At 52.8% G+C, this 25,790-nt stretch overlaps 1 protein-coding gene across 2 annotated transcripts in view; it reads right to left on the bottom strand.

Moving 5' to 3' along the window:
• Positions 1–25,790, bottom strand: part of hps4 (HPS4 biogenesis of lysosomal organelles complex 3 subunit 2) — a 52,482-nt gene that overhangs the window by 2,501 nt on the left and 24,191 nt on the right. The window contains exons 8-13 of one of the 2 annotated variants that reach the window (XM_078421556.1): positions 20,577–20,595; positions 18,269–18,368; positions 15,065–15,827; positions 14,318–14,447; positions 10,684–10,786; positions 6,241–8,570 (exon numbers count right to left, since the gene is read on the bottom strand). In XM_078421556.1, coding sequence (XP_078277682.1) covers positions 8,399–8,570; positions 10,684–10,786; positions 14,318–14,447; positions 15,065–15,827; positions 18,269–18,368; positions 20,577–20,595 — 1,287 coding nt within the window. In that variant the 3' untranslated portion in view covers positions 6,241–8,398. Of the gene's footprint in view, positions 1–6,240; positions 8,571–10,683; positions 10,787–14,317; positions 14,448–15,064; positions 15,828–18,268; positions 18,369–20,576; positions 20,596–25,790 lie in introns of those variants that run through there. The other variant, XM_078421558.1, reaches the window with a different exon arrangement.

The following is a 25,790-nucleotide window of genomic DNA, read 5'->3' as shown; positions in this document are numbered from 1 at the left end:
TTGTACAGGGCGGCACGGACTTGGTGGGCCGAAAAGGCCTGTTTCCGGCTGTATATATATGATATATGATATGATAAGATTATTAAGGGGTTGGGCCACGTTAGAGGCAGGAAACATGTTCCCAATGTTGGGGGAGTCCAGAACCAGGGGCCACAGTTTAAGAATAAGGGGTAGGCCATTTAGAACGGAGATGAGGAAAAACCTTTTCAGTCAGAGAGTTGTGAATCTGTGGAATTCACTGCCTCAGAAGGCAGTGGAGACCAATTCTCTGAATGCATTCAAGAGAGAGCTGGATAGAGCTCTTAAGGATAGCGAAGTCAGGGGGTATGGGGTGAAGGCAGGAACGGGGTACTGATTGAGAATGATCAGCCATGATCACATTGAATGGTGGTGCTGGCTCGAAGGGCTGAATGGCCTATTCCTGCACCTATTGTCTATTGTCTCCTTCCTAAAGGAGCATCCTTTAATTCTGAGGCTGTGCCCTCTGGTCCTAGACTCTCCCACTGGTGGAAACATCCTCTCCACATCCACTCTATCCAAACCTTTCACTATTTGGTAAGTTTCAATCAGAGTAAGTTTCAATGAATGTCCTGTGTGATGGACCGGGCTACATCTACAACTCTGTGCAATTTATAGTGGTCTTCAGCAGAGTTGTTCCCAAACCGCACCACGATGCAACCCAACAGTCTGGGCGACACGGTGGCGCGGCGGTAGAGTTGCTGCCTCACAGCGAATGCAGCGCCGGAGACCCTGGTTCGATCCCGACTGAGGGCGCTGTCTGTACGGAGTTTGTACGTTCTCCCCGTGACCTGCATGGGTTCCCTACCCCCCGCGATCTTCGGTTTCCTCCCACACTCCAAAAAGACGTACATGTATGTATAAGAAAATAACTGCAGATGCTGGTACAAATCAAAGGTATTTATTCACAAAATGCTGGAGTAACTCAGCAGGTCAGGCAGCATCTCAGGAGAGAAGGAATGGGTGACGTTTCGGGTCGAGACCCTTCTTCAGACTGTACATGTTTGTAGGTTAATTGGCTTGGTAAATGTAAAAATTGTCCCTAGTGGGTGTAGGATAGTGTCAGTGTGCGGGGATCGCTGGTCGGCGCGGACCCGGTGGGCCGAAGGGCCTGTTTCCGCGCCGTATCTCTAAACTAAACTAATAGTATGGTATCACAAAATGCTGGAGTAACTCAGCGGGTCAGGCAGCATCTCAGGAGAGAAGGAATGGTTGACGTTTCAGGTCGAGACCCTTCTTCAGAAAGACTGGTTCTCTTTCCCTGTGGTGTTTCTGGGTTTTTTTTTTTCTCTCTCGTTTGCGTTATTGGAATTATTGATCCTTTATTGTAAAAATAATTCACAGTGGACTCTGGCTTCCAACTGGGGCTGTGGAGAACAGGCCCCTGGAGTAGCGGAGGTTTAAAACCCAGCCTTGGAAAACACCACCATTCACATGCAGATGACTAACCCAGCCCTTAACTGGGAGGATAATGGGGTGATAATGTTCTCAAGGCCGAGGAGCCTAAAGTCCCCTGCTAATCCTGCCTGCTCTTTAAACTCAGGCCCTGCAAAGCTTCATTGTCATGCAGGAACTGCATTCACCGAGAGGCTTTGCTGCAAAGTGCAGGATTAGTGAGTGATGTGACAACATTCGGCTCAATGCAGCATTGTCTTCGGGCACCTGTCGGGCTACCACAGCTGAACCCTCTGCTCACCCCTCTAGAAGGCTGAGAATACTCCCAACCACAGCCAGTCAAAAAAAAAAGCCAATGTTGTGGCCACTGAAGACTCGGCCAGCTGAAATCCTGGAGTTGTGCAGGAAAATAACTGCAGATGCTGGTACAAATCGAAGGTATCACAAAATGCTGGAGTAACTCAGCGGGTCAGGCAGCATCTCAGGAGAGAAGGAATGGGTGACGTTTCGGGGTCGAGACCCTTCTTCAGACTGATGACTTTTCGGGTCGAGAACCGTCTCCTTCTCTCCAGAGATGCTGCCCGACCCGCTGAGTCCGAAGGGTCTCGACCCGAAACGTCACCCATTCCTTCTCTCCAGAGATGTTGCCCGACCCGCTGAGTCCGAAGTGTCTCGACCCGAAACGTCACCCATTCCTTCTCTCCAGAGATGCTGCCTGACCCGCTGAGTTATACCTTCAAAATCCTGGAGATTAGAGTTTAGAGATACAGCGCGGAAACAGGCCCTTTCGTCCCACCGGGACCGCGCCGACCAGCTTGTCAAAAAGGCCCACTTCAAAATGTAATCACTACTCTACTCACTCCAACCTGCACGAGATAGATAACCACTTACGAGGTGTTTACCAGGGCCTAGCGGAATCAAGGGATATGGGGAGAAGGCAGGCACGGGGAACTGATAGTGGATAGTCAGCCATGATCACATTGAATGGTGGTGCTGGCTCGAAGGGCCGAATGGCCTCCTCCTGCACCTATTTTTTAAGTTTCTATGTCAAGTCTACTCCGCCATTCAATCATGGCTGATCTATCTCTCCCTCCTAACCCCATTCTCCTGCCTCCTCCCCATGACCCCTGACACCTGTACTAATCGAGAGCCTGTCTATCTCTGCCTTAAAAAATATCCACTGACTTGGCCTCCACAGCCTCCTGTGGCAAAGAATCCCACAGATTCACCGCCCTCTGACTGAAGCCGAGTCAGGAGCCAAGGGAAAACCTTCCAGCATTCCCATCATTCCACAGCCCCTATTCCATCATTCCATGTGGCACCTATTTACATAACTTGGAATGTAAATAGACAATAGACAATGGGTACAGGAGGAGGCCTTTCGACCCTTCAAGCCAGCACCGCCATTCAATGTGATCATGGCTGATCATTCTCAATCAGTACCCCGTTCCTGCCTTCTCCCCATACCCCCTGACTCCGCTATCCTTAAGAGCTCTATGTAGCTCTCTCTTGAATGCATTCAGAGAATTGGCCTCCGCTGTCTTCTGAGGCAGAGAATTCCACAGATTCACAACTCTCTGACTGAAAAAGTTTTTCCTCATCTCAGTTCAAAATGGCCTACCCCTTATTCTTAAACTGTGGCCCCTTGTTCTGGACTCCCCCAACATTGGGAACATGTTTCCTGCCTCTAACGTGTCCAACCCCTTAATAATCTTATACGTTTTGATACGATAATAGGGACTGTTTCATGTGTTTCATGAAGCTGGAAGCTTTCTGTCTTAATGATGCACAGAAACAGTCCCGTCAGCTCACTGAGTCCATGCCATGCAGCGATCCCTGCACACTAACACTATCCTACACACGCTAGAGCCAATTTATTTACATACATACCAAGCCAATTAACCTACAAACCTGCACGTCTTTGGAGTGTGGGAGGAAACCGGAGCACCCGGAGAAAACCCACGCAGGCCACGGGGGAGAACGTACAAACTCCGTACAGACAGCGCCCGTAGTCGGGATCGAACCCGAGTCCCTGGCGCTGTGAGGCAGCAACTCTACCGCCGCGCCACCGTGCCACCCAACGTGATGGGCCGAATGGCCTAATTCTGCTCCCGTGACTGAGAGGTGCGGATTATCAACGGTTAACTGTGCCTTTATCACTAGTATCCATCAGTGACGGGGCTAACAGGTAATCAATATGTTGGTGAGCAGTAAGGACCTGATTAGTCAGTCTGCAGCTCAGGCTGCAAGGCCTTGCTGTCAAGAAATACTAAATCTGAACAAAAGAGAGCCACACTGCGAGGCTAAATGTGGCTGATTTGGTGCTGTCATGCTAAACAAACCCCGAGCTTTTATTAGGGGTTGAGGCATTAACCTGCTGTCAAAGTCACAGTATTGATGCGTACGAGTGTGGACATACTTTGGAACAGCCTTACCATATACGGTTTGTGAGTTAACAGGAGATAATAATAATAATAATGCATTACATTTATATAGCGCTTTTCATACACTCAAAGACGCTTTACAGGGATTTAGAGAATATAGGGAAGTGAATAAATAGATAAATAAGTAAACGAACAGAGAAAGGAGACAGAAGGTGAGGTGACCTTCAGTGGTTGAAGGCAGTACTGAACAGGTGAGACTTCAGTGATGTTTTGAATGTGGTGAGTGTGGAGGAGTCTCTGACGGTTTGGGGTAGTGAGTTCCATAGGGTGGGAGCAGCGATGGAGAAAGCCCTGTCCCCCCAGGATCTGAGTTTGGTCCGGATGTGGGGGGATAGGAGATTGGCAGCAGCAGAGCGGAGGGTGCAGGTGGGAGTGTGCCTGTGGAGGAGGTCGGTCAGGTAGGATGGGGCCAGGTTATGGAGGGCTTTGTAGGTCATGAGGAGGATTTTGTACTGGATTCTCTGGGGGATGGGGAGCCAGTGGAGTTTGTAAAGGACGGGGGTGATATGGTCACGGATCGGGGTGTGGGTGAGTAGACGGGCAGCGGAGTTTTGAATGTATTGAAGTTTATTGATGATTTTTGAGGGTGAGCCATAGAGGAGGCTGTTGCAGTAGTCCAGACGGGAGGTGATGAAGGCGTGGATGAGGGTTTCTGCAGCTGTGGAGGAGAGGGATGGACGGAGACGGGCAATGTTTTTGAGGTGGAAGAAGGCTGTCTTTGTGATGTGATTGATGTGTTTGTCGAAGGAGAGGGTTTGATCAAAGATGATTCCAAGATTCCGGATGTGAGGTGAGGTGGATACTGGGAGACCATCAATGTTGAGGATGAAGTTTTGGGTGGATTTGGTGAGCGTTTTTGGACCAATGGCCACATAATGGGGTTAAGAGGGAGAGATAGATCAGCTATGATTTAAAGGTAGAGTTGACTTTTAGTTCAGAGATACAGCGTGGAAACAGGCCCTTCGGCCCACCGAGCCCGCGCCGACCAGCGATTCCCGCGCACTATCACGATCCTACACACACTAGGGACAATTTTCACCTACACCAAGCCAATCCACCTACACACCTGCACGTCTTTGGAGTGTGGGAGGAAACCGAAGATCTCAGCAAAAACCCACGCAGGTCACGGGGAGAACGTACAAACTCCGTACAAACAGCACCCGCCGTCGGGATGGAAACCGGTAACACGAAACTAGGGTACCACAGAACTACTGTGTAGGTGAACGAGGGTACGGGTGACCAAAGAGCCTGTTTCCATGCTGTACCCCTTAACTAACTTTCCCACTGGTTTGTAGAGAGAGAGAGAGCTGGATAGAACTCTTAAGGATAGTGGAGTCAGGGGGTATGGGGAGAAGGCAGGAACGGGGTACTGATTGAGAATGATCAGCCATGATCACATTGAATGGTGGTGCTGGCTCGAAGGGCCGAATGGCCTCCTCCTGCACCTATTGTCTATTGTCTATAGGATGAGAAAGTAGGAGAACACTAGGATTGCCAACTATCTCACTCCCAAATAAGGGACAAAAGGTGACGTCACCGCCCCGCGCCCCACATGACCTCACCCAGCCAGCGGCCACGTGCTCCCGCTCCATCAATGGCGGCGGCCCGAGCCGGGAGGCGGGTTGCTATGCAACCTCCGTTAGGCGGTGCCCGGGCCTACACTGTCTGGGTCTACACTGTCCGGGCCTACAGTGCCCCCCGGGCCTACACTGTCCGGCCTACACTGTCCGGACCTACAGTGTCCGGGCCTACACTGTCCGGGCCTACACTGCCCGGACCTACAGTGTCCGGGTCTACACTGTCCGGACCTACAGTGTCCGGGCCTACACTGTCCGGGCCTACACTGTCCGGACCTACAGTGTCCGGGCCTACACTGTCCGGACTTACAGCGTCCGGACCTACACAGTCCGTACCTACAGCGTCCAGACCTAGTGTCCGGACCTACACTGTTTGGGCCTACAGCGCCCCCCCGGGCCTAATACGGGACAAGGGCGGTCCCATACGGGACAAACCAATTTAGCCCAAAATACGGGATGTCCAGGCTAATACGGGACAGTTGGCAACCCTAGGGGTCATGGAACTAGTGTGAACGGGCGATCGATGAGGACTCAGTAGGCCGGTCTCCACACTGTATCTCTAAACTACACTAGAGAGTGGGCAATTGTGCCATGGTCTGGGTGGTCTTTAGTGGGAAAAGAGGGTCAGTTGGTGCACAGCTTTTGCCCCCATCTCACAGGGACACAAAAAGGTGGTTCTTTGCTGTGGGCCAGCATTGATGTTGCCAATCAGCAATTGCTTGATTGAAAGGCACAGCATGGAAACAGGCCCTTCGACCCATCGAGTCACTGGGAAAGACAGATCAGCCGTGATTGAATGAACTCAGTCTAGTTTATTGTCACGCGTACCGAGGTACAGTGAAAAGCTTTTTGGCTGTAACCAGTCAGCGGGAAGGCAAGACATGATTTTACAATCGAGCCGTTTACAGTGTGCAGATACAGAAAATAACGTTTAGTTTAAGGTAAAGTCCGATCAAGGATAGTCCGAGGGTCACCAATGAGGTAGACGGTAGTTCAGCACTGCTCTCTGGTTGTGGAAGGACGGTTCAGTTGCCTGATAACAGCCGGGAAGAAACTCCCCCTGAATCTGGAGGTGTGCGTTTTCACACTTCTGTACCTTTTGCCCGATGGGAGAGGGGAGAAGAGGGAGTGGCCGGGGGTGAGACTGGTCCTTGATTCTGTTGCTGGCAGTGGAGTAGACTTGATGGGCCGAATGGCCTAATTCTGCTCATCGAACCTATGAACATAAACCTATTGCACTATGCTTGACCCAATAGTCAATGGTACAGAAGGTTTCCCATTAGGTGCTCTCGACTGCTCCAATAATCATTTTGCATTGCTTCTGCAGTACGAGTGTCAAGGCTTACGGGGGAGAAGGCAGGAGAAGGGTTGAGAGGGCAAGATAAATCGGCCATGAATGAATGGCGGAGTAGACATGATGGGCCAAAAGGTGTTGAAAGGTACAGGTGTCAGAGGTTTATGGGGGGGGGAAAGGCAGGAGAATGGAGTTAGGAGGGAGAGATAGGTCAGCCATGATTGAAAGTCGGAGTAGACTCGATGGGCCGAATGGCCTAATTCTGCTTCTATTCCTTATGATCTCCATTCTGCTCCTCTGACTTATGAACTTCTGAAACCCTGGTTTAGATCCATCAAGATATTTGATATCAATCTTCACTTTGAAGAGTTTCCTGAACAAAACCAAGGCATATTATTAGGCTTGTCCAGGTATCGCTCAGTCTAAGCAGAGAAACAAAGAGGTCGCCTCCAAGACCCAAGTAATGATTGTAAATCGAGGGACAACATTAAAAAAATTATGTAGGAAAAAAAACTGCAGATGCTGGTGGTTTAAATCGAAGGTAGACACAAAATGCCAGAGTAACTCAGCGGGTCAGGCAGCATCTCGGGAGAGAAGGAATGGGTGACGTTTCGGGTCAAGACAGGGCATGTAGCGTAGGTTTACTAGGTTAATTCCCAGAATGGCGGGACTATCATATGTTGAAAGACTGGAGCGACTAGGCTTGTATACACTGGAATTTAGAAGGATGAGAGGAGAACTTATCGAAATGTATAAGATTATTAAGGGGTTGGACACGTTAGAGGCAGGAAACATGTTCCCAATGTTGGGGGAGTTGAGGGGCCACAGTTTAAGAATAAGGGTTCGGCCATTTAGAACTGAGATGAGGAAAAACTTTTTCAGTCAGAGAGTTGTGAATCTGTGGAATTCTCTGCCTCAGAAGGCAGTGGAGGCCAATTCTCTGAATGCATTCAAGAGAGAGCTAGATAGAGCTCTTAAAGATAGCGGAGTCTGGGGGGATGGGGAGAAGGCAGGAACGGGGTACTGATTGAGAATGATCAGCCATGATCACATTGAATGGCGGTGCTGGCTCGAAGGGCCGAATGGCCTCCTCCTGCACCTATTGTCTATTGTCTATTGAAACGTCACCCATTCCTTCTCTCCCGAGATGCTGCCTGTCCCGCTGAGTTACTCCAGCATTTTGTGTCTACCTTAAAAAAGTTACACCTTTCTCCATTTTGCCACTGTTTAAAAAAAATAAAGGCACTAGCAATTGTTGGTTTTAACCCTGCAGTCTAATCTCAGAGACTGACATCGCTGAGAGCAGTAAAATGGAGGTGCAAGGAACTGCAGATGCTGGGAACTTGCATAGAATGCAAAGTGCTGGAGGAACTCAATAGGTCCCTCAACATCTCTGGAGGCACAGCAACTGCAGATGCTGGAATCTTGCGTAGAACACAAACTGCTGGAGTAACTCGATGGATCAGGCAGGTTCTCTGGAGGCACAGAGATCTGCAGATGCCGGAACCTTGCGTAGTACGCAGAGTGTTGGAGGAACTCAGCAGGTCCCTCGACATCTCTGGAGGTGCAAGGAACTAAGGATGCTGGAATCTTGAGACGGAGGAACTCAGCGGGCGAGGCAGCACCTCCGGAGGACACGGACAGGTGACGTTTCGGGTCCGGACCCTTCTTCAGAGCAGGTTCACTCCGTACTTCAGCAGCTTCTGCTTGGCTCTCCCCGGCAAGGCAAAAGCGCTGTCGTGAGGGTTTGGAACGCCGGAGTTGCGGACGGGAGTCGCTAGGTATTGGAAGTGAGTCTCCTGGGCCGAGTTGCGGCAACTGTACACGGCGGTGGAAGCGTTTCTGTCGGAGAAAAGCGGCAAGGATAATTACAGGCGGACCAAGTTTGGTTTAGATACAACAGCACCTGGTTGGGGGGAAACAGGCCCTTCAGCCCACCGAGACCCTGCCGACCATTGGTCACCTGGTTCTAATGTTATCCCACATTCTCATCCGCTCCCTTCGCCCTTTGGAATGTGGGAGGACTCTGTCCGGAGCACCCGGAGAAAACCCACGCAGTCACAGTGAGAGAGGTTGGTGTTCAGAGGGGAGGGGGAGGAGGTGAGGACCACTGTACGGGTCGGGGTGACCTGGTTAGAAACCTAGAAAGTAGGTGCAGGAGCAGGCCATTCGGCCCTTCGAGCCAGCACCGCTGTTCAATACGATCACGGCTGATCGTCCAAAATCAGTACCCCATTCCTGCTTTCTCCCCATGTCCCTTGATTCCGTTAGCCCCGAGAGCTATATGCTAAGTCTCTCTTGGAAACATCCAGTGAATCGGCCTCCACTGCCTGTAAAAGCTGTCTTAAGAAGGGTCTCGACCCGCAAACGTCACCCACTCCTTCTCTCCAGAGATGCTGCCCGTCCCGCTGAGCAGTGACGTGGAGAACGTACAAACCCCGTACAGACAGCACCTGTAGTCAGGATCGAACCTGGGTCTCTGGTGCTGTGAGACAATAGGCAATAGACAATAGGTGCAGGAGGAGGCCATTCGGCCCTTCGAGCCAGCACCGCCATTCAATGTGATCATGGCTGATCATTCTCAATCAGTACCCCGTTCCTGCCTTCTCCCCATACTCCACTATCCTTAAGAGCTCTATCCAGCTCTCTCTTGAATGCATTCAGAGAATTGGCCTCCACTGCCTTCTGAGGCAGAGAATTCCACAGATTCACAACTCTCTGACTGAAAAAGTTTTTCCTCATCTCAGTTCTAAATGGCCTACCCCTTATTCTTAAACTGTGTGGCCCCTTGTTCTGGACTCCCCCAACATTGGGAACATGTTTCCTGCCTCTAACGTGTCCAACCCCTTAATAATCTTATACGTTTGAATAAGATCTCCTCTCATCCTTCTAAATTCCAGTGTATATAAGCCTAGTCTTTTAACATATGATAGTCCCGCCATTCCGGGAATTAACCTAGTAAACCTACGCTGCACGCCCTCAATAGCAGCCCTACCCGCTGTGCCACCGTGCCCGCCATGTCTTCAGTTCCGTCCATGTTACCTTGTATATCCTAGTTTAGGCTGGCTGTCAGTACCATGGTAGTGCTGCTCTGAACAGCGGTAGAGATGAGATGTTAAGCTGGGCCCAGTCACCTCTTTTGAAATTCCCAGGAGTTGCTCCAAGCGTAGAAACAAAGAACTACAGGTGCTGGTTCATAACAAAGATGGACACAAAAAGTGCTGGAGTAACTCAGCGGGTAGGGCAGTATGTTTGGGGAAAAAGGATGGGAGACACAGCGTGGAAACAGGCCCTTCGGCCCACCGCATGACCACCGATTATCCCCTACTCTAGTTCTATCCTACACATACTAGGGACAATTTTCAGAAGTCAATTAACCCACAAACCCAAACAAACATCTTTGAGACGTGGGAGGAAACCGGAAAACCCAGAGGAAACCCACGCAGGTTTACAGATACAGCACGGAAACAGGCCCTTCAGCCCACCGAGGCCACACCGACCAGCGATCCCTGCACATTAGCACTGCCATGCACACACAAGGGACAATTTTACATTTTTATACCAAGCCAATTAACCTACAAACCTGTTTATTCACAAATGCCCACGCAGGTCACGGGGAGAACGTACAAACTCTGTACGGACAGCGCCCGCGGTCAGGATGGAACCCGGGGTCTCTGGCGCCGTGAAACGGCAACTCTACCGCTGCGCCACCGTGCCGCCCAAACTCTCCGTATATTCGTTGCGTTAACGTGCCGGAAAAGCCGACCCAAAACGTCACCCGTCCCTTTTACGTCTCCGGAGATGCCGCCTGTCCCCGCTGAGTTACTCCAGCATTTTTGCGTCTGTCTTCGATTTAAGCCAGCACCTGCAGTTCCTTCCGACGCGAGCTGGGGCGACATTGTTCCGCTCCCTGGTGCTGACACACTTGACCCTCTCTCAGACCTATCCCGCGTACCTGACGGTCATCTCTCGAATACCGCTGTGGAGGGTCAGGTCATTGTGCATCATTGACGTCGCTCGAAGGAATTGGCCCTTTTGTACGCCAGGAGAGAGATGAGCTTCAAAAGAAAAGCAGATCGCTGGTTTTTATTCAGTCACAAAAGAGATGGATTATAACGTCACAAGTGACAGGGGCAGAATTAGGCCATTCGGCCCATCAAGTCTACTCTGAATGAATGAATGTTTATTGGCCAAGTATGTGCATGTACAAGGAATGTGCCTTGGTGCTCCGCTCACAAATGACAACACAAACACACTGTTAACAATGAAGAATAAAGGATAAACACGGTGGCGCAGCGGTAGAGTTGCCGCCTTACAGCGAATGCAGCGCCGGAGACTCGGGTTCGATCCCGACTACGGGCGCCGTCTGTACGGAGTTTGTACGTTCTCCCCGCGACCTGCGTGGGTTTTCTCCTAGATCTTCGGTTTCCTCCCACACTCCAAAGACGTGCAGGTATGTAGGTTAATTGACTGGGTAAATGTAAAAATTGCCCCTAGTGTGTGTAGGATAGTGTTAATGTGCGGGGATCGCCGGGCGGCGCGGACTCAGTGGGCCGAAGGGCCTGTTTCCGCGCTGTATCTCTAAATCTAAAAATAAAATCTAAGTATACACTGAATGAATGAATGAATGAATAAGTTTATTGGCCAAGTATGTGCACATACAAGGAATGTGCCTTGGTGCTCCGCTCACAAATGACAACACAAACATACAGTTAACAATTAAGAATAAAGCATAAACACATCAAAACAATAAGGACACAACATTACGGTCTAAACATGTGGGTGAAAATAAACCAGAGCAACAAAAGAAACTACAGACTTTCAATCAAACTACAGACTGCCATTCAATCATGGCTGATCTATTGTGTTGTCATTTGGGGGAGTCCAGAACAAGGGGCCACAGTTTAAGAATAAGGGGCAGGCCACTTAGAACTGACAATAGACAATAGACAATAGGTGCAGGAGTAGGCCATTCAGCCCTTCGAGCCAGCACCGCCATTCAATGCGATCATGGCTGATCACTCTCAATCAGTACCCCGTTCCTGCCTTCTCCCCATACCCCCTCACTCCGCTATCCTTAAGAGCTCTATCCAGCTCTCTCTTGAAAGCATCCAACGAACTGGCCTCCACTGCCTTCTAAGGCAGAGAATTCCACACCTTCACCACTCTCTGACTGAAAAAGTTCTTCCTCATCTCCGTTCTAAATGGCCTACCCCTTATTCTTAAACTGTGGCCCCTTGTCCTGGACTCCCCCAACATTGGAAACATGTTTCCTGCCTCTAATGTGTCCAATCCCCTAATTATCTTATATGTTTCAATATAAGATAAAACTGAGATGAGGAAAACCTTTTTCAGTCAGAGAGTTGTGAATCTGTGGAATTCTCTGCCTCAGAAGGCAGTGGAGGCCAATTCTCTGAATGCATTCAAGAGAGAGCTGGTTAGAGCTCTTAAGGATAGCGGGGTCAGGGGTTATGGGGAGAAGGCAGGAACGGGGTACTGATTGAGAATGATCAGCCATGATCACATTGAATGGCGGTGCTGGCTCGAAGGGCCGAAGGGCCGAATGGCCTCCTCCTGCACCTATTGTCTATTGCCTATCTCGCTCGCCCTCTTAACCCCATTCACCTGCCTTCTCCCCGTAAACCCCTGACTGCCCGTTCTAATTTTTACCGGTTTGAGTTTTAGTTTATTGTCATGTTTACCGAGGTAGCTAACAATGGCCTGTTTCCTTTATCATCGTCAATTGGCATGGTATCATTGTAAATTGCTGTCTGTATGAAGTTTGCACGTTCTCCCTGTGACAGGGTAGACGCGTGGTAAACGTCACCAATCCATTTGGCTCCAGGGATGCTGCCTGTCCCGCTGAGTTACTACAATCAAGAGAGAGCTGGATAGAGCTCTTAAGGATAGCGGAGTCAGGGGGTATGGGGAGAAGGCAGGAACGGGGTACTGATTGTGAATGGTCAGCCATGATCACATTGAATGGCGGTGCTGTCTCGAAGGGCCGAATGGCCTACTCCTGCACCTATTGTCTATTGTCTATAGAACAGAGATCACTGGTGGCCGAGCACTTCAACTCCCCCTCCCACTCCCAGTCTGACCTTTCTGTCATGGGCCTCCTCCAGTGCCATAGTGAGGTCCACCGGAAATTGGAGGAACAGCACCTCATATTTCGCCTGGGCAGCTTGCAGCCCAGCGGTATGAACATCGACTTCTCCAACTTTAGATAGTTCCTCTGTCCCTCTCTTCCCCTCCCCCTTCCCAGTTCTCCCTCTATCTTCCTGTCTCCACCTATATCCTTCCTTTGTCCCGCCCCCCCTGACATCAGTCTGAAGAAGGGTCTCGACCCGAAACGTCACCCATTCCTTCTCTCCTGAGATGCTGCCTGACCCGCTGAGTTACTCCAGCATTTTGTGAATAAATACCTTCGATTTGTACCAGCATCTGCAGTTATTTTCTTATACTCACTGATGACATCTGCTGGTGCTTTTTCAGATGTGCCTTTCCCAACCTGATTTCAATGCTACGTGAGTCCTGTACTATACCCACGATGCTCTTCAATGGCCCGAGCCAACGTCCCCGAGGGCATTTATTAATCATAAGGACAAAAATATTACAGATACCAACAACCGCCCCTCAATTTGTGCAGGAAGGAACTGCAGATGCTGGTTTACACCAAAGGTGGAACACAAAATGCTGGAGTAACTCAGCGGGACAGGCAGCATCTCTGGAGAGAAGGAATGGGTGACGTTTCGGGTCCTTCTTAAAGACAGAAAATCTCGACTTTGGAGTTTCTCCTTTTCTCTGCGTAGGTTATAGAGTGGATGTGGAGAGGGGGTGTTTCCACTGGTGGGAGAGTCCAGGACCAGAGGTCACGGCCTCAGAATTAAAGGGCGTTCTTTTAGAAAGGAGGTGAGGAGGAAATTCTTTAGTCAGAGGGTGGTGAAGCTTGGAAGCGCGCACCGCCAGACTCAGGAACAGTTCTCCCCCTCTGTTATCAGGCTTCTGAACGGCCCTTCCATAAACTAGGGCGCTGTCCGATTCACCATCTCTACCCCATTGCGGACATTGGACTTTGTCTGTGGAACTGGTGCGCTACGATGCTGAGAACTATATTCTGCACTCTGTATCTTCCCCTTTGCTCCTCCACCTGTTGCACTTGAGTTTGCCTGGATCGTGTTTATGCACGGTATTATCTGACCTGATAGACAGCATGCAAAACAAAACCTTGCCCTGTACCTCGGCACAATGGACAATAATAAACCTAAACCAACACACAGACACACAGACTGAGATACACAGACCGTGACACACACACACACACACACACACACACACACACACACACACACACACACACACACACACACACAGAGATACACACAGACACATACACACGCACACAGATACACGCACAGACAGACATATACACAGACACACACACACACAGACAGTCACGCAGAGACATAACACACACGTATACAGGCACACCCATGCGCACACACACACACGCATGCAAGCACACACATGCACACACACACACACACACACACACACACACACACACACACACACAGCTAAATACTGACCTGTGAGTATATGTTGAATGCAGTCATAATGTGCAAAGTTAAAGCCCAGTAGGTTGCAGAAACTCTTGCTGAGTAGAGTCTCACCCAGGTGCACCTCTAACCCATTTAGAGACGCCAGTGAGCTGTGGTACTGTGGAGGAGGCAGGAGTGATTAGAGTCTGTAGATATTCAGAGAGCACTGCATAAATGCAATGGCCACTTGCTCAGACACGTCTGGGCCTAGCCTACGAATGCACGCAGCAGCTAGGGGTCGCAGTCACGGCAACGTTAGTGTTGAATTGGATGGAAGGGCGGTCCCGTACAGGACAAACCAATTTAGCCCTTGTCCCGTATTAGGCCTGGGGGGTGCTGTAGGCCCGGACGCTTAGGCCTGGACAGTGTGGGCTCGGACGCTGTAGGCCCGGACCCAGTAGGTTCGGACCCTGTAGGTTCGGACCCTGTAGGCCCGGACACTGTAGGCCCGGACCCTGTAGGCCCGGAATCTGCAGTCCGGACAGTGTAGGCCCGGAGGCCCGGGCGCGGCCTAATAGAGGTTGCGTAGCGACCCACCTCCCGGCCCAGGCGGCCGCCATGGGTAGAGATGGAGCACGTGGCCGCTGGCTAGGTGAGGTCACGTGGGGCGCAGGGCGGTGAGGTGACGTCGCCTTTTGTCCCTTATCTGGGAGTGAGAAAGTTGGCAACCCCTACTCTCATCCCCCTCTTCGTAGTTTAGCTTTGCGACTTATTCGGCAGGAGTTGGCTACTCACGACATCTTCAATAGCCCTTTGCTGGGCTTGGAACCCGTCCTCAGCCAACAGGGACATGACCAGTCCTTTCACCGTGTGAATGTACAGGCTCAGTCTCACCAGCTTCTCCTGGTCGTTGGGTTCACGTGCCAGGGACGTAGCCTGTTCAATGTCCGCACCATCTCCTCTGCACGCTACAGGGGGACCTCCAGCACCACCAGCGTGGCCCTCCTGACCGCCGCCGAGAGGGCGGTGTTGTTGCGAGGGCAAACCTTGGAGATCGGCGGAGTGGATCCCCGGAGACGTGGAGGAGGCTTCCGTCTGGTGACAACCGGGACAGACCTCAGATCCCGCCGCTGGGCTTCCCGTCGTGGGGTCGCCGGCCGGGCTGTCCAACCTGTCCTCGATCAGCTCCATGTAGAGGTCCACAAAGTGCTCGGGGCCTCCCTCGTCCAGATGGCCCGAAGACCAAGAGAGGCCGGAAGAGGAGGTCAACGAGGCCTTGCTTGGGGGTCGAGGGTCGGCGGTGCCCGGAGGCTCGCGCGGGGACTCCGGCGGCAGAGATGGCGCCAGGTGGCGTGTCCCTGGGTAGTTCTGGAGCGGGTCGGCCTGGTCTGGTGGGGCATGGCAGTGGCTGGCGTTCGGGCAGCAGGCCTCAAACTCGGTGTAGTTGCTGCGCTCCACGCCCTCCTCCTCAGGGACCGGGCTGTCCGATAGGGTTCTGGAGAGCAGCCGTTTCTCACTCCCCTTGTCCAACAAACCTGGCTCTGGGCTCTTGGGCGATCTGCAGAAAGATCAACAAAATGACCTGTTTTTACAAAATGTTAAATGGTCAGCTCGACATAGATTACCACATCTACACCAAACCCAAACCTATCAGGAGTAGACGGGGGCATGTGGCGGCACGGTAGCGCAGCGGTAGAGTTGCCGCCTTACAGCGAATGCAGCGCCGGAGACTCAGGTTCGATCCCGACTACGGGCGCCGTCTGTACGGAGTTTGTACGTTCTCCCCGTGACCTGCGTGGGTTTTCACCGAGATCTTCGGTTTCCTCCCACACTCGAAAGACGTACAGGTATGTAAGTTAATTGACTGTAAAATGTAAAAATTGTCCCTAGTGGGTGTAGGATAGTGTTAATGTGCGGGGATCGCTGGGCGGCATGGACTCGGTGGGCCGAAGGGCCTGTTTCCGCGCTGTATCTCTAAAGCTAAAAATCTAAATTTGAGATGCCAGCTATCAAGACAGATGTGAGCAGCAATTCATTCTTCCCTCACACAATTAAAGCATTGAATAGTCTTCACCCTACTATAGTTACTAAACCAGACGCAACTACATTTAAGGCAGCTCTTCTTCTCCAAGAAGCCCTTCTTGCTTAAGTCCATACTCCGCCACCTCCAGTTTAAATTCCATTTGGAATACTTTGGAGGACCAAGAACCAAGAACAAGAACAAATAGTTTGTAAGTAGTTGGAGCAGGATTAGGCCTCTCGGCGCATCGAGTCTACTCCGCCACTTAATCGTGGCTGATCTATCTCTCCCTCCTGACCCCGTTCTCCTGCCTTCTCCCCGTAACCCCTGACACCCGCACTGATCAAGAATCAATCTATCTCTGCCTTAAAAATTATCCACTGACTTGGCCTCCACAGGCCTGTGGGAATGAATCCCACAGATTCACCACCCTCTGGCTTAAGAAATTCCTCCCCATCTTCTTCCTAAAGGAACGTCCTTTAATTCTGAGGCTGTGCCCTCTGGTCCTAGACTCTCCCACTAGTGGAAACATCCTCTCCACATCCACTCTATCCAGGCCGCTCACTATTCTGTACTTTTCAATGACGTCCCCCCTCATTCTTCTGAACTCCAGCGAGTACAGGCCCAGTGCCAACAAACGCTCATCGTAGGTTAACCCACTCATTGCTGGGATCATTCACTCAAACCTCTCCAGGGTCAGCACATCCATCCTCAGATATGGTGCCCAGAATTCTCCAGACCGTACTAGAAATGAGATCCAAGTTTAAATTTGATTTGTTACACTAAACTCAACCAGCATTGGTGAGAGTACAGAGTAAGATTTACAAGGATAGACACAAAATGCCGGAGTAACTCAGCGGACCAGGCAGCATCTCTGGAGAGAAGGAATGGGTGATGCTTGGGGACCACACCCTTCTTCAGATTTACAAGGATGTTGCCAGGACTTGAGGGCCTGTGCAATAAATAGGGAGAGGTTGGACAGTATAGTTGCCAACTGTCCCACGTTAGCCGGGACATCCCGTACTTTGGGCTAAATTGGTTTGTCCCAAACGGTACCGCCCTTGTCTCGTATTAGGCCCGGGAGGACGCTGTGGGCCCGGACACTGTAGGGACGGACCCTGTAAGCCCGGACGCTGTAGACCCGGACACTGTAGGTTTGGACAGTGTAGGTCCAGACACTGTAGGCCCAGACACTGTAGGCCCGGACACTGTAGGTTTGGACACTGCAGGCCCGGACACTGTAGGTTTGGACAGTGTAGGTCCGGACACTGTAGGCCCGGACACTGGAGGCCCGGACACTGTAGGTTTGGACACTGCAGGCCCGGACACTGTAGGTTTGGACAGTGTAGGTCCGGACACTGTAGGCCCGGACACTGGAGGCCCGGACACTGTAGGTTTGGACACTGCAGGCCCGGACACTGTAGGTTTGGACAGTGTAGGTCCGGACACTGTAGGCCCGGACACTGGAGGCCCGGACACTGTAGGTTTGGACACTGCAGGCCCGGACACTGTAGGTTTGGACTGTGTAGGTCCGGACACTGTAGGCCCGGACACTGGAGGCCCGGACACTGTAGGTTTGGACACTGCAGGCCCGGACACTGTAGGTTTGGACTGTGTAGGTCCGGACACTGTAGGCCCGGACACTGTAGGCCCGGACACTGTAGGTTTGGACACTGCAGACCCGGACACTGTAGGTTTGGACAGTGTAGGTCTGGACACTGTAGGCCTGGACACTGTAGGTTTGGACACTGCAGGCCCGGACACTGTAGATTTGGACACTGTAGGTTTGGACACTGCAGGCCCGGACACTGTAGATTTGGACAGTGTAGGCCCGGACAGCGTAGGTCCGGAGGCCCGGGCGGCCGCCATTGGTGGAGCGGGAGCACATGGCCGTTGGCTAGGTGAGGTCACGTGGGGCGCGGGGCGGTGACTGGTTATCGATACACCGATGATATGCTCGTCTCCGTCTATAAACTCACCCAAATATCCATTGCACTGAATACTGCCGCAGTGCTGCAGATTCCTCCTCAGTAACAAAAACCGTTAATATTCTTACACCCTCAGGCAATGGGGCATCATCTGCAAAGAGGGGACAAGAGTGCAAGCATTCAGTTGCAACATTACTCAGTCCAACAAGACAATATGGGCGTAGACACAAACTGCTGGAGTAACTCAGCGGGTCAGGCAGCATCTCGGGAGAGAAGGAATGGGTGACGTTTCAGTTTGAAGAAGGGTCTCGACCCGAAAGGTCACCCATTCCTTCTCTCCCGAGATGCTGCCTGACCCGCTGAGTTACTCCAGCACTTTGTGTCTACCTTCGAATTTTAACCAGCATCTGCAGTTATTTTCCCAAGACAATATGGGCCCAGTGGTAGAGTTACTGCCTCACAGCGCCGGAGACCCGGGTTCGATCCCGACTATGGGTGCTGTCTGTACGGAGTTTGTACGTTCCCCCCGTGACCTGCGTGGGTTTTCTCCGGGCGCTCCGGTTTCCTCCCGCACTCCAAAGACGTCCAGCTTTGTCGGTTAATTGGCTTCGGTAAAAATTGTGAATTGCCCTCAGCGTGTAGTAGGATAGCGTTAGTGTGTGGGGCGATCGCCAGCAGGGGGGACGCGGTGGGCTGATGGGACTGTTTCCGTGCTGTACCTCTAAAGTCTAAACAATCCTATCCTCCCACTGGAGCGGTGCATTCACCAAGTGCTCGTTGCTGCTAGAGCCGCTGGTCTCATGGCGCCAGAGGCACGGGTTCACCTTGGCCTTCCGCAGGCACACCACTCACCACTAACTTGGGAAATAACTTTCGTTCACCATCGTCAACGGAGCAACGCAGTGGGGCACCGGGTAGAGCCGCTGTCCTACGACACCGGAGACCCGGGTTCAATCCTGACCCCGGGAGCTTGTCTGCGTGTGGAGATTGTGCGTTCTCCCATGACCTGTGGTGGTTTTCTCCGGGTGCTCCGGTTTCCTCACACTTGCCAAAGGCGAGAGTGTGTTTGTGGTTTAATTGGCCTCTATAAATTGCCTCTGGTTGTGCAGGGAGTGGATGGGAAAGTGGGTTGACATAGAACTAGTGCAATAGAGTGGGAGATTGAGGGTCGGCTTGGACTCGAAGGGTCCATTTCCATTCTGTGTTATCCAATTCAGACGATCAATAATTATGAAGGGGAGGGGGATTATTTGTTCTGGGGAACGTTTATAAATTCACAGGTAATCAGAGCAGAAGTAGGCCGTTCGGCCCATCGAGTCTACTCCTCCATTCTATCATGGCTGAGCCATCTTTCCCTCTCAACCCTGATTCTCCTGCTTTCTCCCCATAACCTTTGACACCCGCACTACCCGAGAATGTGGCCAGCTTCCCCCCCCCCCCCCCCCCCCCCTCCACCATAATCAGTCTGAAGAAGGATCTCCCGACCTGGAACGCTGCCTGATATTCCCTTCAGGAACATAGTGCAGGAAAATAACTGCAGATGCTGGTACAAATTCAACGTATCACAAAATGCTGGAGTAACTCAGCGGGTCAGGCAGCATCTCAGGAGAGAAGGAATGGGTGACGTTTCGGGTCGAGACCCTTCTTCAGACTGATGTCAGGGGGGGCGGGACAAAGGAAGGATATAGGTGGAGACGGGAAGATAGAGGGCGAACTGGGAAGGGGGAGGGGAAGAGAGGGACAGAGGAACTATCTAAAGTTGGAGAAGTCAATGTTCATACCGCTGGGCTGCAAGCTGCCCAAGCGAAATATGAGGTGCTGTTCCTCCAATTTCCGGTGGACCTCACTATGGCACTGGAGGAGGCCCATGACAGAAAGGTCGGACTGGGAGTGGGAGGGGCAGTTGAAGTGCTCAGCCACCGGGAGATCGGGTTGGTTAAGGCGGACTGAGCGAAGGTGTTGAGTGAAACGATCGCCGAGCCTGCGTTTGGTCTCGCCGATGTAGACATCTGGAACAGCGGACACAACAGATGAGGTTGGAGGAGGTGCAGGTGAACCTCTGCCTCACCTGGAAGGACTGTTTGGGTCCTTGGATGGAGTCGAGGGGGGAGGTAAAGGGGCAGGTGTTGCATCTCCTGCGGTTGCTGGGGAAAGTGCCCGGGGATGGGGTGTGCCTGAGCCGCTGAGTTACTCCAGCACTTTGTGTGTTTTACACAGGATTCCAGTGTCTGAAATTCCTTGAATCAGCAAGGAGGTTCTAGGTGTGGGGCCCCAGCACGTGTTAACAGGAGCGTGGAAACTAAAGAAACTGAACGGGGCGCGATGAAAATTCAAGGAATGAAACGGAAATTAATCTTACCCGACGTCTCGGTCTGATTCTGGAAAGGAAAAATACAGTGATCCCAATTAAACTTTGTAAACACCGTACACAAATATCCAACATCACACTCCAGCGATCGCCTAACAACTGCTGAAGGATTGTGCAATCCAAATTTAAGATACAGCGCGGAAACAGGCCCTTCGGCCCACCGGGTCCGCTCCGACCAGCGATCCCCGTGCACTAACGCTACCCTACACACACACTAGGGACAATTTTTAACATTTTTGCACCAAGCCAATTAACCTGCACGCCTGCACGCCTTGGGGAGTGCGGGAGGGAACCAAAGATCCCGCGCAGGTCACGGGGAGAAGGTACAAACTCTGTACAGAAGGCACCGGTAGTCAGGATGGAACCCGGGCCTCTGGCGCTGTAAGGCGGCTACTCTACCGCTGCGCCACCGCGCCGCCCACAATAGCAAAAGGGAACTGTGGAATCATATAGAATATGCTTGCCACATGGTGTGATCCACTGGGTGATTGCTGGCTGGCACGGACTCGGTGGACCGAAGGGCCTTTTCCCAAGTCTCTCAAGTTAGTCCAGTTTAGTTTATTGTCACGTGTACCGAGGTACAGTGCAAAGCTTTTTTTTGTTGCGCGCAAACCAGTCAGCGGAAAGACAATACACGATTACAATCGAACCATTTACAATGTACAGGTACATGGTCAGGGAATGACGTTTAGTGTAAAACTAGATTTTAGGAGAAAACCCGGCAAATGGAGCTTAAAGTGGGGACGTTTGGGGTCTTGTACTTCCATAACGGGAATCAAAAAAGCAGATAATAACAAGTGAAAGGGTGTAGAGAAGATTTACGAGGATGTTGCCATGAATGGAGGGTGTGAGCTACAGGGAGAGGTTGAGCAGGCTGGGACTCTATTCCATGGAGTGCAGGAGGATGAGGGAGTGATCTTATAGAGGCGTACAAAATCATGAGAGGAACAGATCGGGTAGACGCACAGAGTCTCTTGCCCAGAGTAGGGGAATCGAGGACCAGAGGACATAGGTTCAAGGTGAGGGGGGAAAAGATTGAATTGGGAATCTGAGGGGTAACTTTTTCCACGCAAAGGGTGGAGGGTGCATGGAACGAGCTGCCGGAGGAGGTATAAGAAGATAACTGCAGATGCTGGTACAAATCAATCCCTGCACATTAACACTATCCTACACACACTAGGGATAACTTTTTTTTAACATTTACCCAGTCAATTAACCTACATACCTGTACGTCTTTGGAGTGTGGGAGGAAACCGAAGATATCGGCGAAAACCCACGCAGGTCACGGGGAGAACGTACAAACTCCGTACAGACGGCGCCCGTAGTCGGGATCGAACCCGGGTCTCCGGCGCTGCATTCGCTGTAAGGCAGCAACTCTACCGCTGCGCCACCGTGCCGCTCAGGCTGGGACTATCCCAACGTTTAAGACCAACTAGTTGAGGCTGGGACTATCCCAACGTTTAAGACCAACTAGTTGAGGCTGGGACTATCCCAACGTTTAAGACCAACTAGTTGAGGCTGGGACTATCCCAACGTTTAAGACCAACTAGTTGAGGCTGGGACTATCCCAACGTTTAAGACCAACTAGTTGAGGCTGGGACTATCCCAACGTTTAAGACCAACTAGTTGAGGCTGGGACTATCCCAACGTTTAAGACCAACTAGTTGAGGCTGGGACTATCCCAACGTTTAAGACCAACTAGTTGAGGCTGGGACTATCCCAACGTTTAAGACCAACTAGTTGAGGCTGGGACTATCCCAACGTTTAAGAAACAGATAGACGGGTATGGCGAGTCGTAAGGCGATGTGCGTTGAGGTAGACGTTTATTAGAAGGCTAACAACCGTGACAAAACCAACGCTGTAAACGACAAACAACCATAAATTCAACTGTCTTTCTTGGAGTTCAAAACCAGACTGATTGTCCCCTCTCCTGCGCACCACCGGACCACCCGACCGGAGCGGGTGCGGAGAGGAGAGGGAGGCCCAACCGGGGGTGGGGACGGGGAAGCAGGCACCGTGGGAGGGGCTGCCGGAGGCGAAAGGGGAGGAGGGGAAGCTGACGGAGCCGGAGGCGGCAGTGGCAAGGCGACCGGGGGAAGAGGAGTCCCGAAAGGGGGCAGCGAGGGGGGAAACTGCTGTACGGGAGCCGCGGCCGGAGGTTGGCCCCGGCGAGGAGGTTGAGCCGCTGTAACGGGCTGGTCTGGGTCCAAATAGGCAGGCTTAAGGCGGGACACCGAGACGACCTCCTGTCGGGTGCCCACTTCCAACGTGAAGGTGACTGTGCCTTTCTTCACTACCCTGAACGGACCCTGGTAAACCGGCCGGAACGGGGCACGGTGGGCATCGATTCATAGGAACACAAACTCACAGTCGCCCAAGGCCGGCGGGACATGTGAAGGGGGATCCCCGTGACGAGAAGCAGGGACCGGGGCCAGGGACCCCACCCGCGCTCGGAGTGAAGCTAAGAGTGCTGGCATGGAGGGAGGGAGGGTAGAACATTGAGGGAGAACGTCGCCTGGTACTCGTAGGGGCGAGCCATAGACGAGGTCCGCCGAGGAAGCTCCGAGATCGGACTTCGGAGCCGTGCGGATACCCAGGAGAACCCATGGGAGCTGGTCGGCCCAGTCGGGGCCGGACAGGCGGGAAGTGAGCGACACCTTGAGCTGCCGGTGGAACCGCTCCACCATCCCGTTGGCCTGGGGGTGATAGGCGGTGGTTTGCTGTAATCGGGACCCACACAGCTGAGACAGAGCCACCCACAGGGACGAGGTGAATTGGGCGCCCCGGTCGGTAGTGATGACGTCCGGGACGCTGAAACGGGCAATTCAATTTAGTGCCAGAGCCCGAGCGCAGGAGGCTGCTGAGATGTCGGACAACGAGAGCGCCTCCGGCCACCGGGTGAACCGCTCGACTACCGTGAGGAGGTGGGTGTAGCCCCTGGAGTGAGGCAACGGGCCGACGAGATCCACGTGGATGTGGAGGAATCGGACTGCGGGGACCGTGAACTGCTGGACGGGGGGCCGAGTGTGCCGGTGGACCTTGGAGGTTTGACAAGGAATGCAGGAACGGGACCAGGTGGCCACCTGCCTCCGCAGGCCGTGCCAGACAAAGCGAGCCGCAACCAGAGCCGAAGTGGCCCGGATGGACGGATGTGCCAGGCCGTGAATGGTATCAAAAACCTGGCGCCGCATGGAAGTGGGCACTACCGGGCGGGGGCGGGGCAGAGAAACATCGCACCAGAGTTTGGTACGAGTGAGACCACAGGCTACCTGTGCCAACCGCAACCCCGAGGTGGTGTGGGGGTACAGGGAGGGGGTGTCTTCCAGGCGCTGAGCCTCCGCGAGCTCCTGGAAATCCACCCCGGAACTTACCTCGGCAACAGGGGAAACCGCCGGTCTGGACAGGGCATCCGCCACGGCGTTTAGTTTACCCGCAATGTGCCGAACGTCGGTGGTGAATTCAGAAACGAAAGTGAGGTGTCTCTGCTGGCGGGCCGACCACGGATCGGAAACCTTCAAAAAAGCAAACGTCAGTGGCTTGTGGTCAGTGAAGGCCACGAAAAAGCGACCCTCTAAAAAATAGCGAAAATGACGGATCGCCAGGTAGAGGGTCAGGAGTTCCCGATCAAAGGCACTGTAAGCCATTTCGGGGCGAGTGAGCTGGGGGCTGAAAAACGCCAAAGGGTGCCAGAGACCGTTAACCTGCTGTTCTAAGACGCCTCCCACCGCCACGCCGGAGGCATCGACGGTGAGGGCGGTGGGGGCAGAGGAGCGCGGGTGGACGAGCATGGTGGCGTTCGCGAGGGCCAGCTTGGCCGCCGCGAAAGCCGCGTCGGCAGCAGGGGACCACACGAGCTCGGTGGGGTTACCCGCGAGGCATTGGAAAAGGGGGCGCATGATCCGAGCTGCCGCCGGGACGAATCGGTGGTAAAAATTCACCATGCCTACAAACTCTTGTAACCCTTTGATAGTGTCGGGGCGGGGAAGGAGCGGATAGCAGCCACCTTCTCGGGCAAGGGAACGGCACCGGCCGGTGTGATCCGATGGCCCAGGAAATCGACCGAGGATAGTCCGAATTGGCATTTGGACGGGTGTAGGATCAGGCCGTGGTCCTGCAACCTTTGGAATATGGAGCGCAGGTGGGACCGGTGTTCGTGAGCCGACCGACTTGCCACGAGAATATCGTCCAGATAGATGAACACAAAAGGCATACCCCGACCCACATGATCCATGAGGCGTTGGAACAAGCGCCTGGGCGGCGTTTTTGAGGCCGAAAGGCATCCGCAGCCATGCCGAAAAGCCCGAACGGGGTGATGGTGGCGGTCTTAGGGATGTCTGCGGGGCAAACCGGGATCTGGTGATACCCTCGGACTAAGTCCAGTTTTGAGAATACCGTGGCACCCTCCAGGCTGGCGGAAAAATCCTGAATATGAGGGATCGGGTATCGGTCAGCCGTGGTGATGGCGTTCAGACGCCGGTAATCGCCACACGGTCTCCACCCCCCAGATGCTTTTGGGACCATGTGCAACGGTGAGGCCCACGGGCTGTCTGACGGGCGTACGATCCCCAGCCGTTCCAAAGTGAGGAACTCTTCGCGAGCGACTGCCAGCTTATCAGGGGGTAGGCGTCGGGCTCGGGCGAAAACAGGCGGTCCCTCCGTGGGGATGAAGTGTACGACTCCGTGCTTGGCGGCAGGTGTGTCGAAACGCTGGACCAGGAGCTCCGGAAATTCAGTGAGTATCGCAGCAAACGGGTCGGAGGTCGTAGTGACGGCCTGGACGGTCGGGCTGGGCGACACGGAAACCGAAGGAGCGGGAGGGTCAACGTTACTGGCCGACGGTTGCAGGCTCTTCCCGCGGATGTCAGGGATCAATGAGAAAGCCCAAAGGAAATCTGCTCCCAGGATTGCCTGGCCTACATCCGCGATGATGAAAGTCCAGTCGTAGGTCCTGGAACCAAAGGACAGGGACATGTCCCGTGTACCGTAGGTACGGACAGGGCTGCCGTTCACCGCAATGAGTGGGGGGCCGGTCCTACCTGATCGCGCTTCCTGGCAGGATGGAGGCACAATGCTAACGATCGCCCCGGTATCCACGAGGAAAACGGTACCGGTATGTTGCTCAGAGGCGATGGTTCTGGCCGATCGAGGTTGCCTCTACATTTGATCGGCCGAGGCATTTCCCGAGAACGTGTAGGGGCTTCTACA

The sequence above is a fragment of the Rhinoraja longicauda genome, chromosome 25 (assembly GCF_053455715.1).
Source record: "Rhinoraja longicauda isolate Sanriku21f chromosome 25, sRhiLon1.1, whole genome shotgun sequence".
NCBI lineage: Eukaryota > Metazoa > Chordata > Chondrichthyes > Rajiformes > Arhynchobatidae > Rhinoraja > Rhinoraja longicauda.
The sequence above is the reverse complement of the archived record's forward strand: the minus strand, read 5'-3'. Positions and strand labels throughout refer to the sequence as shown.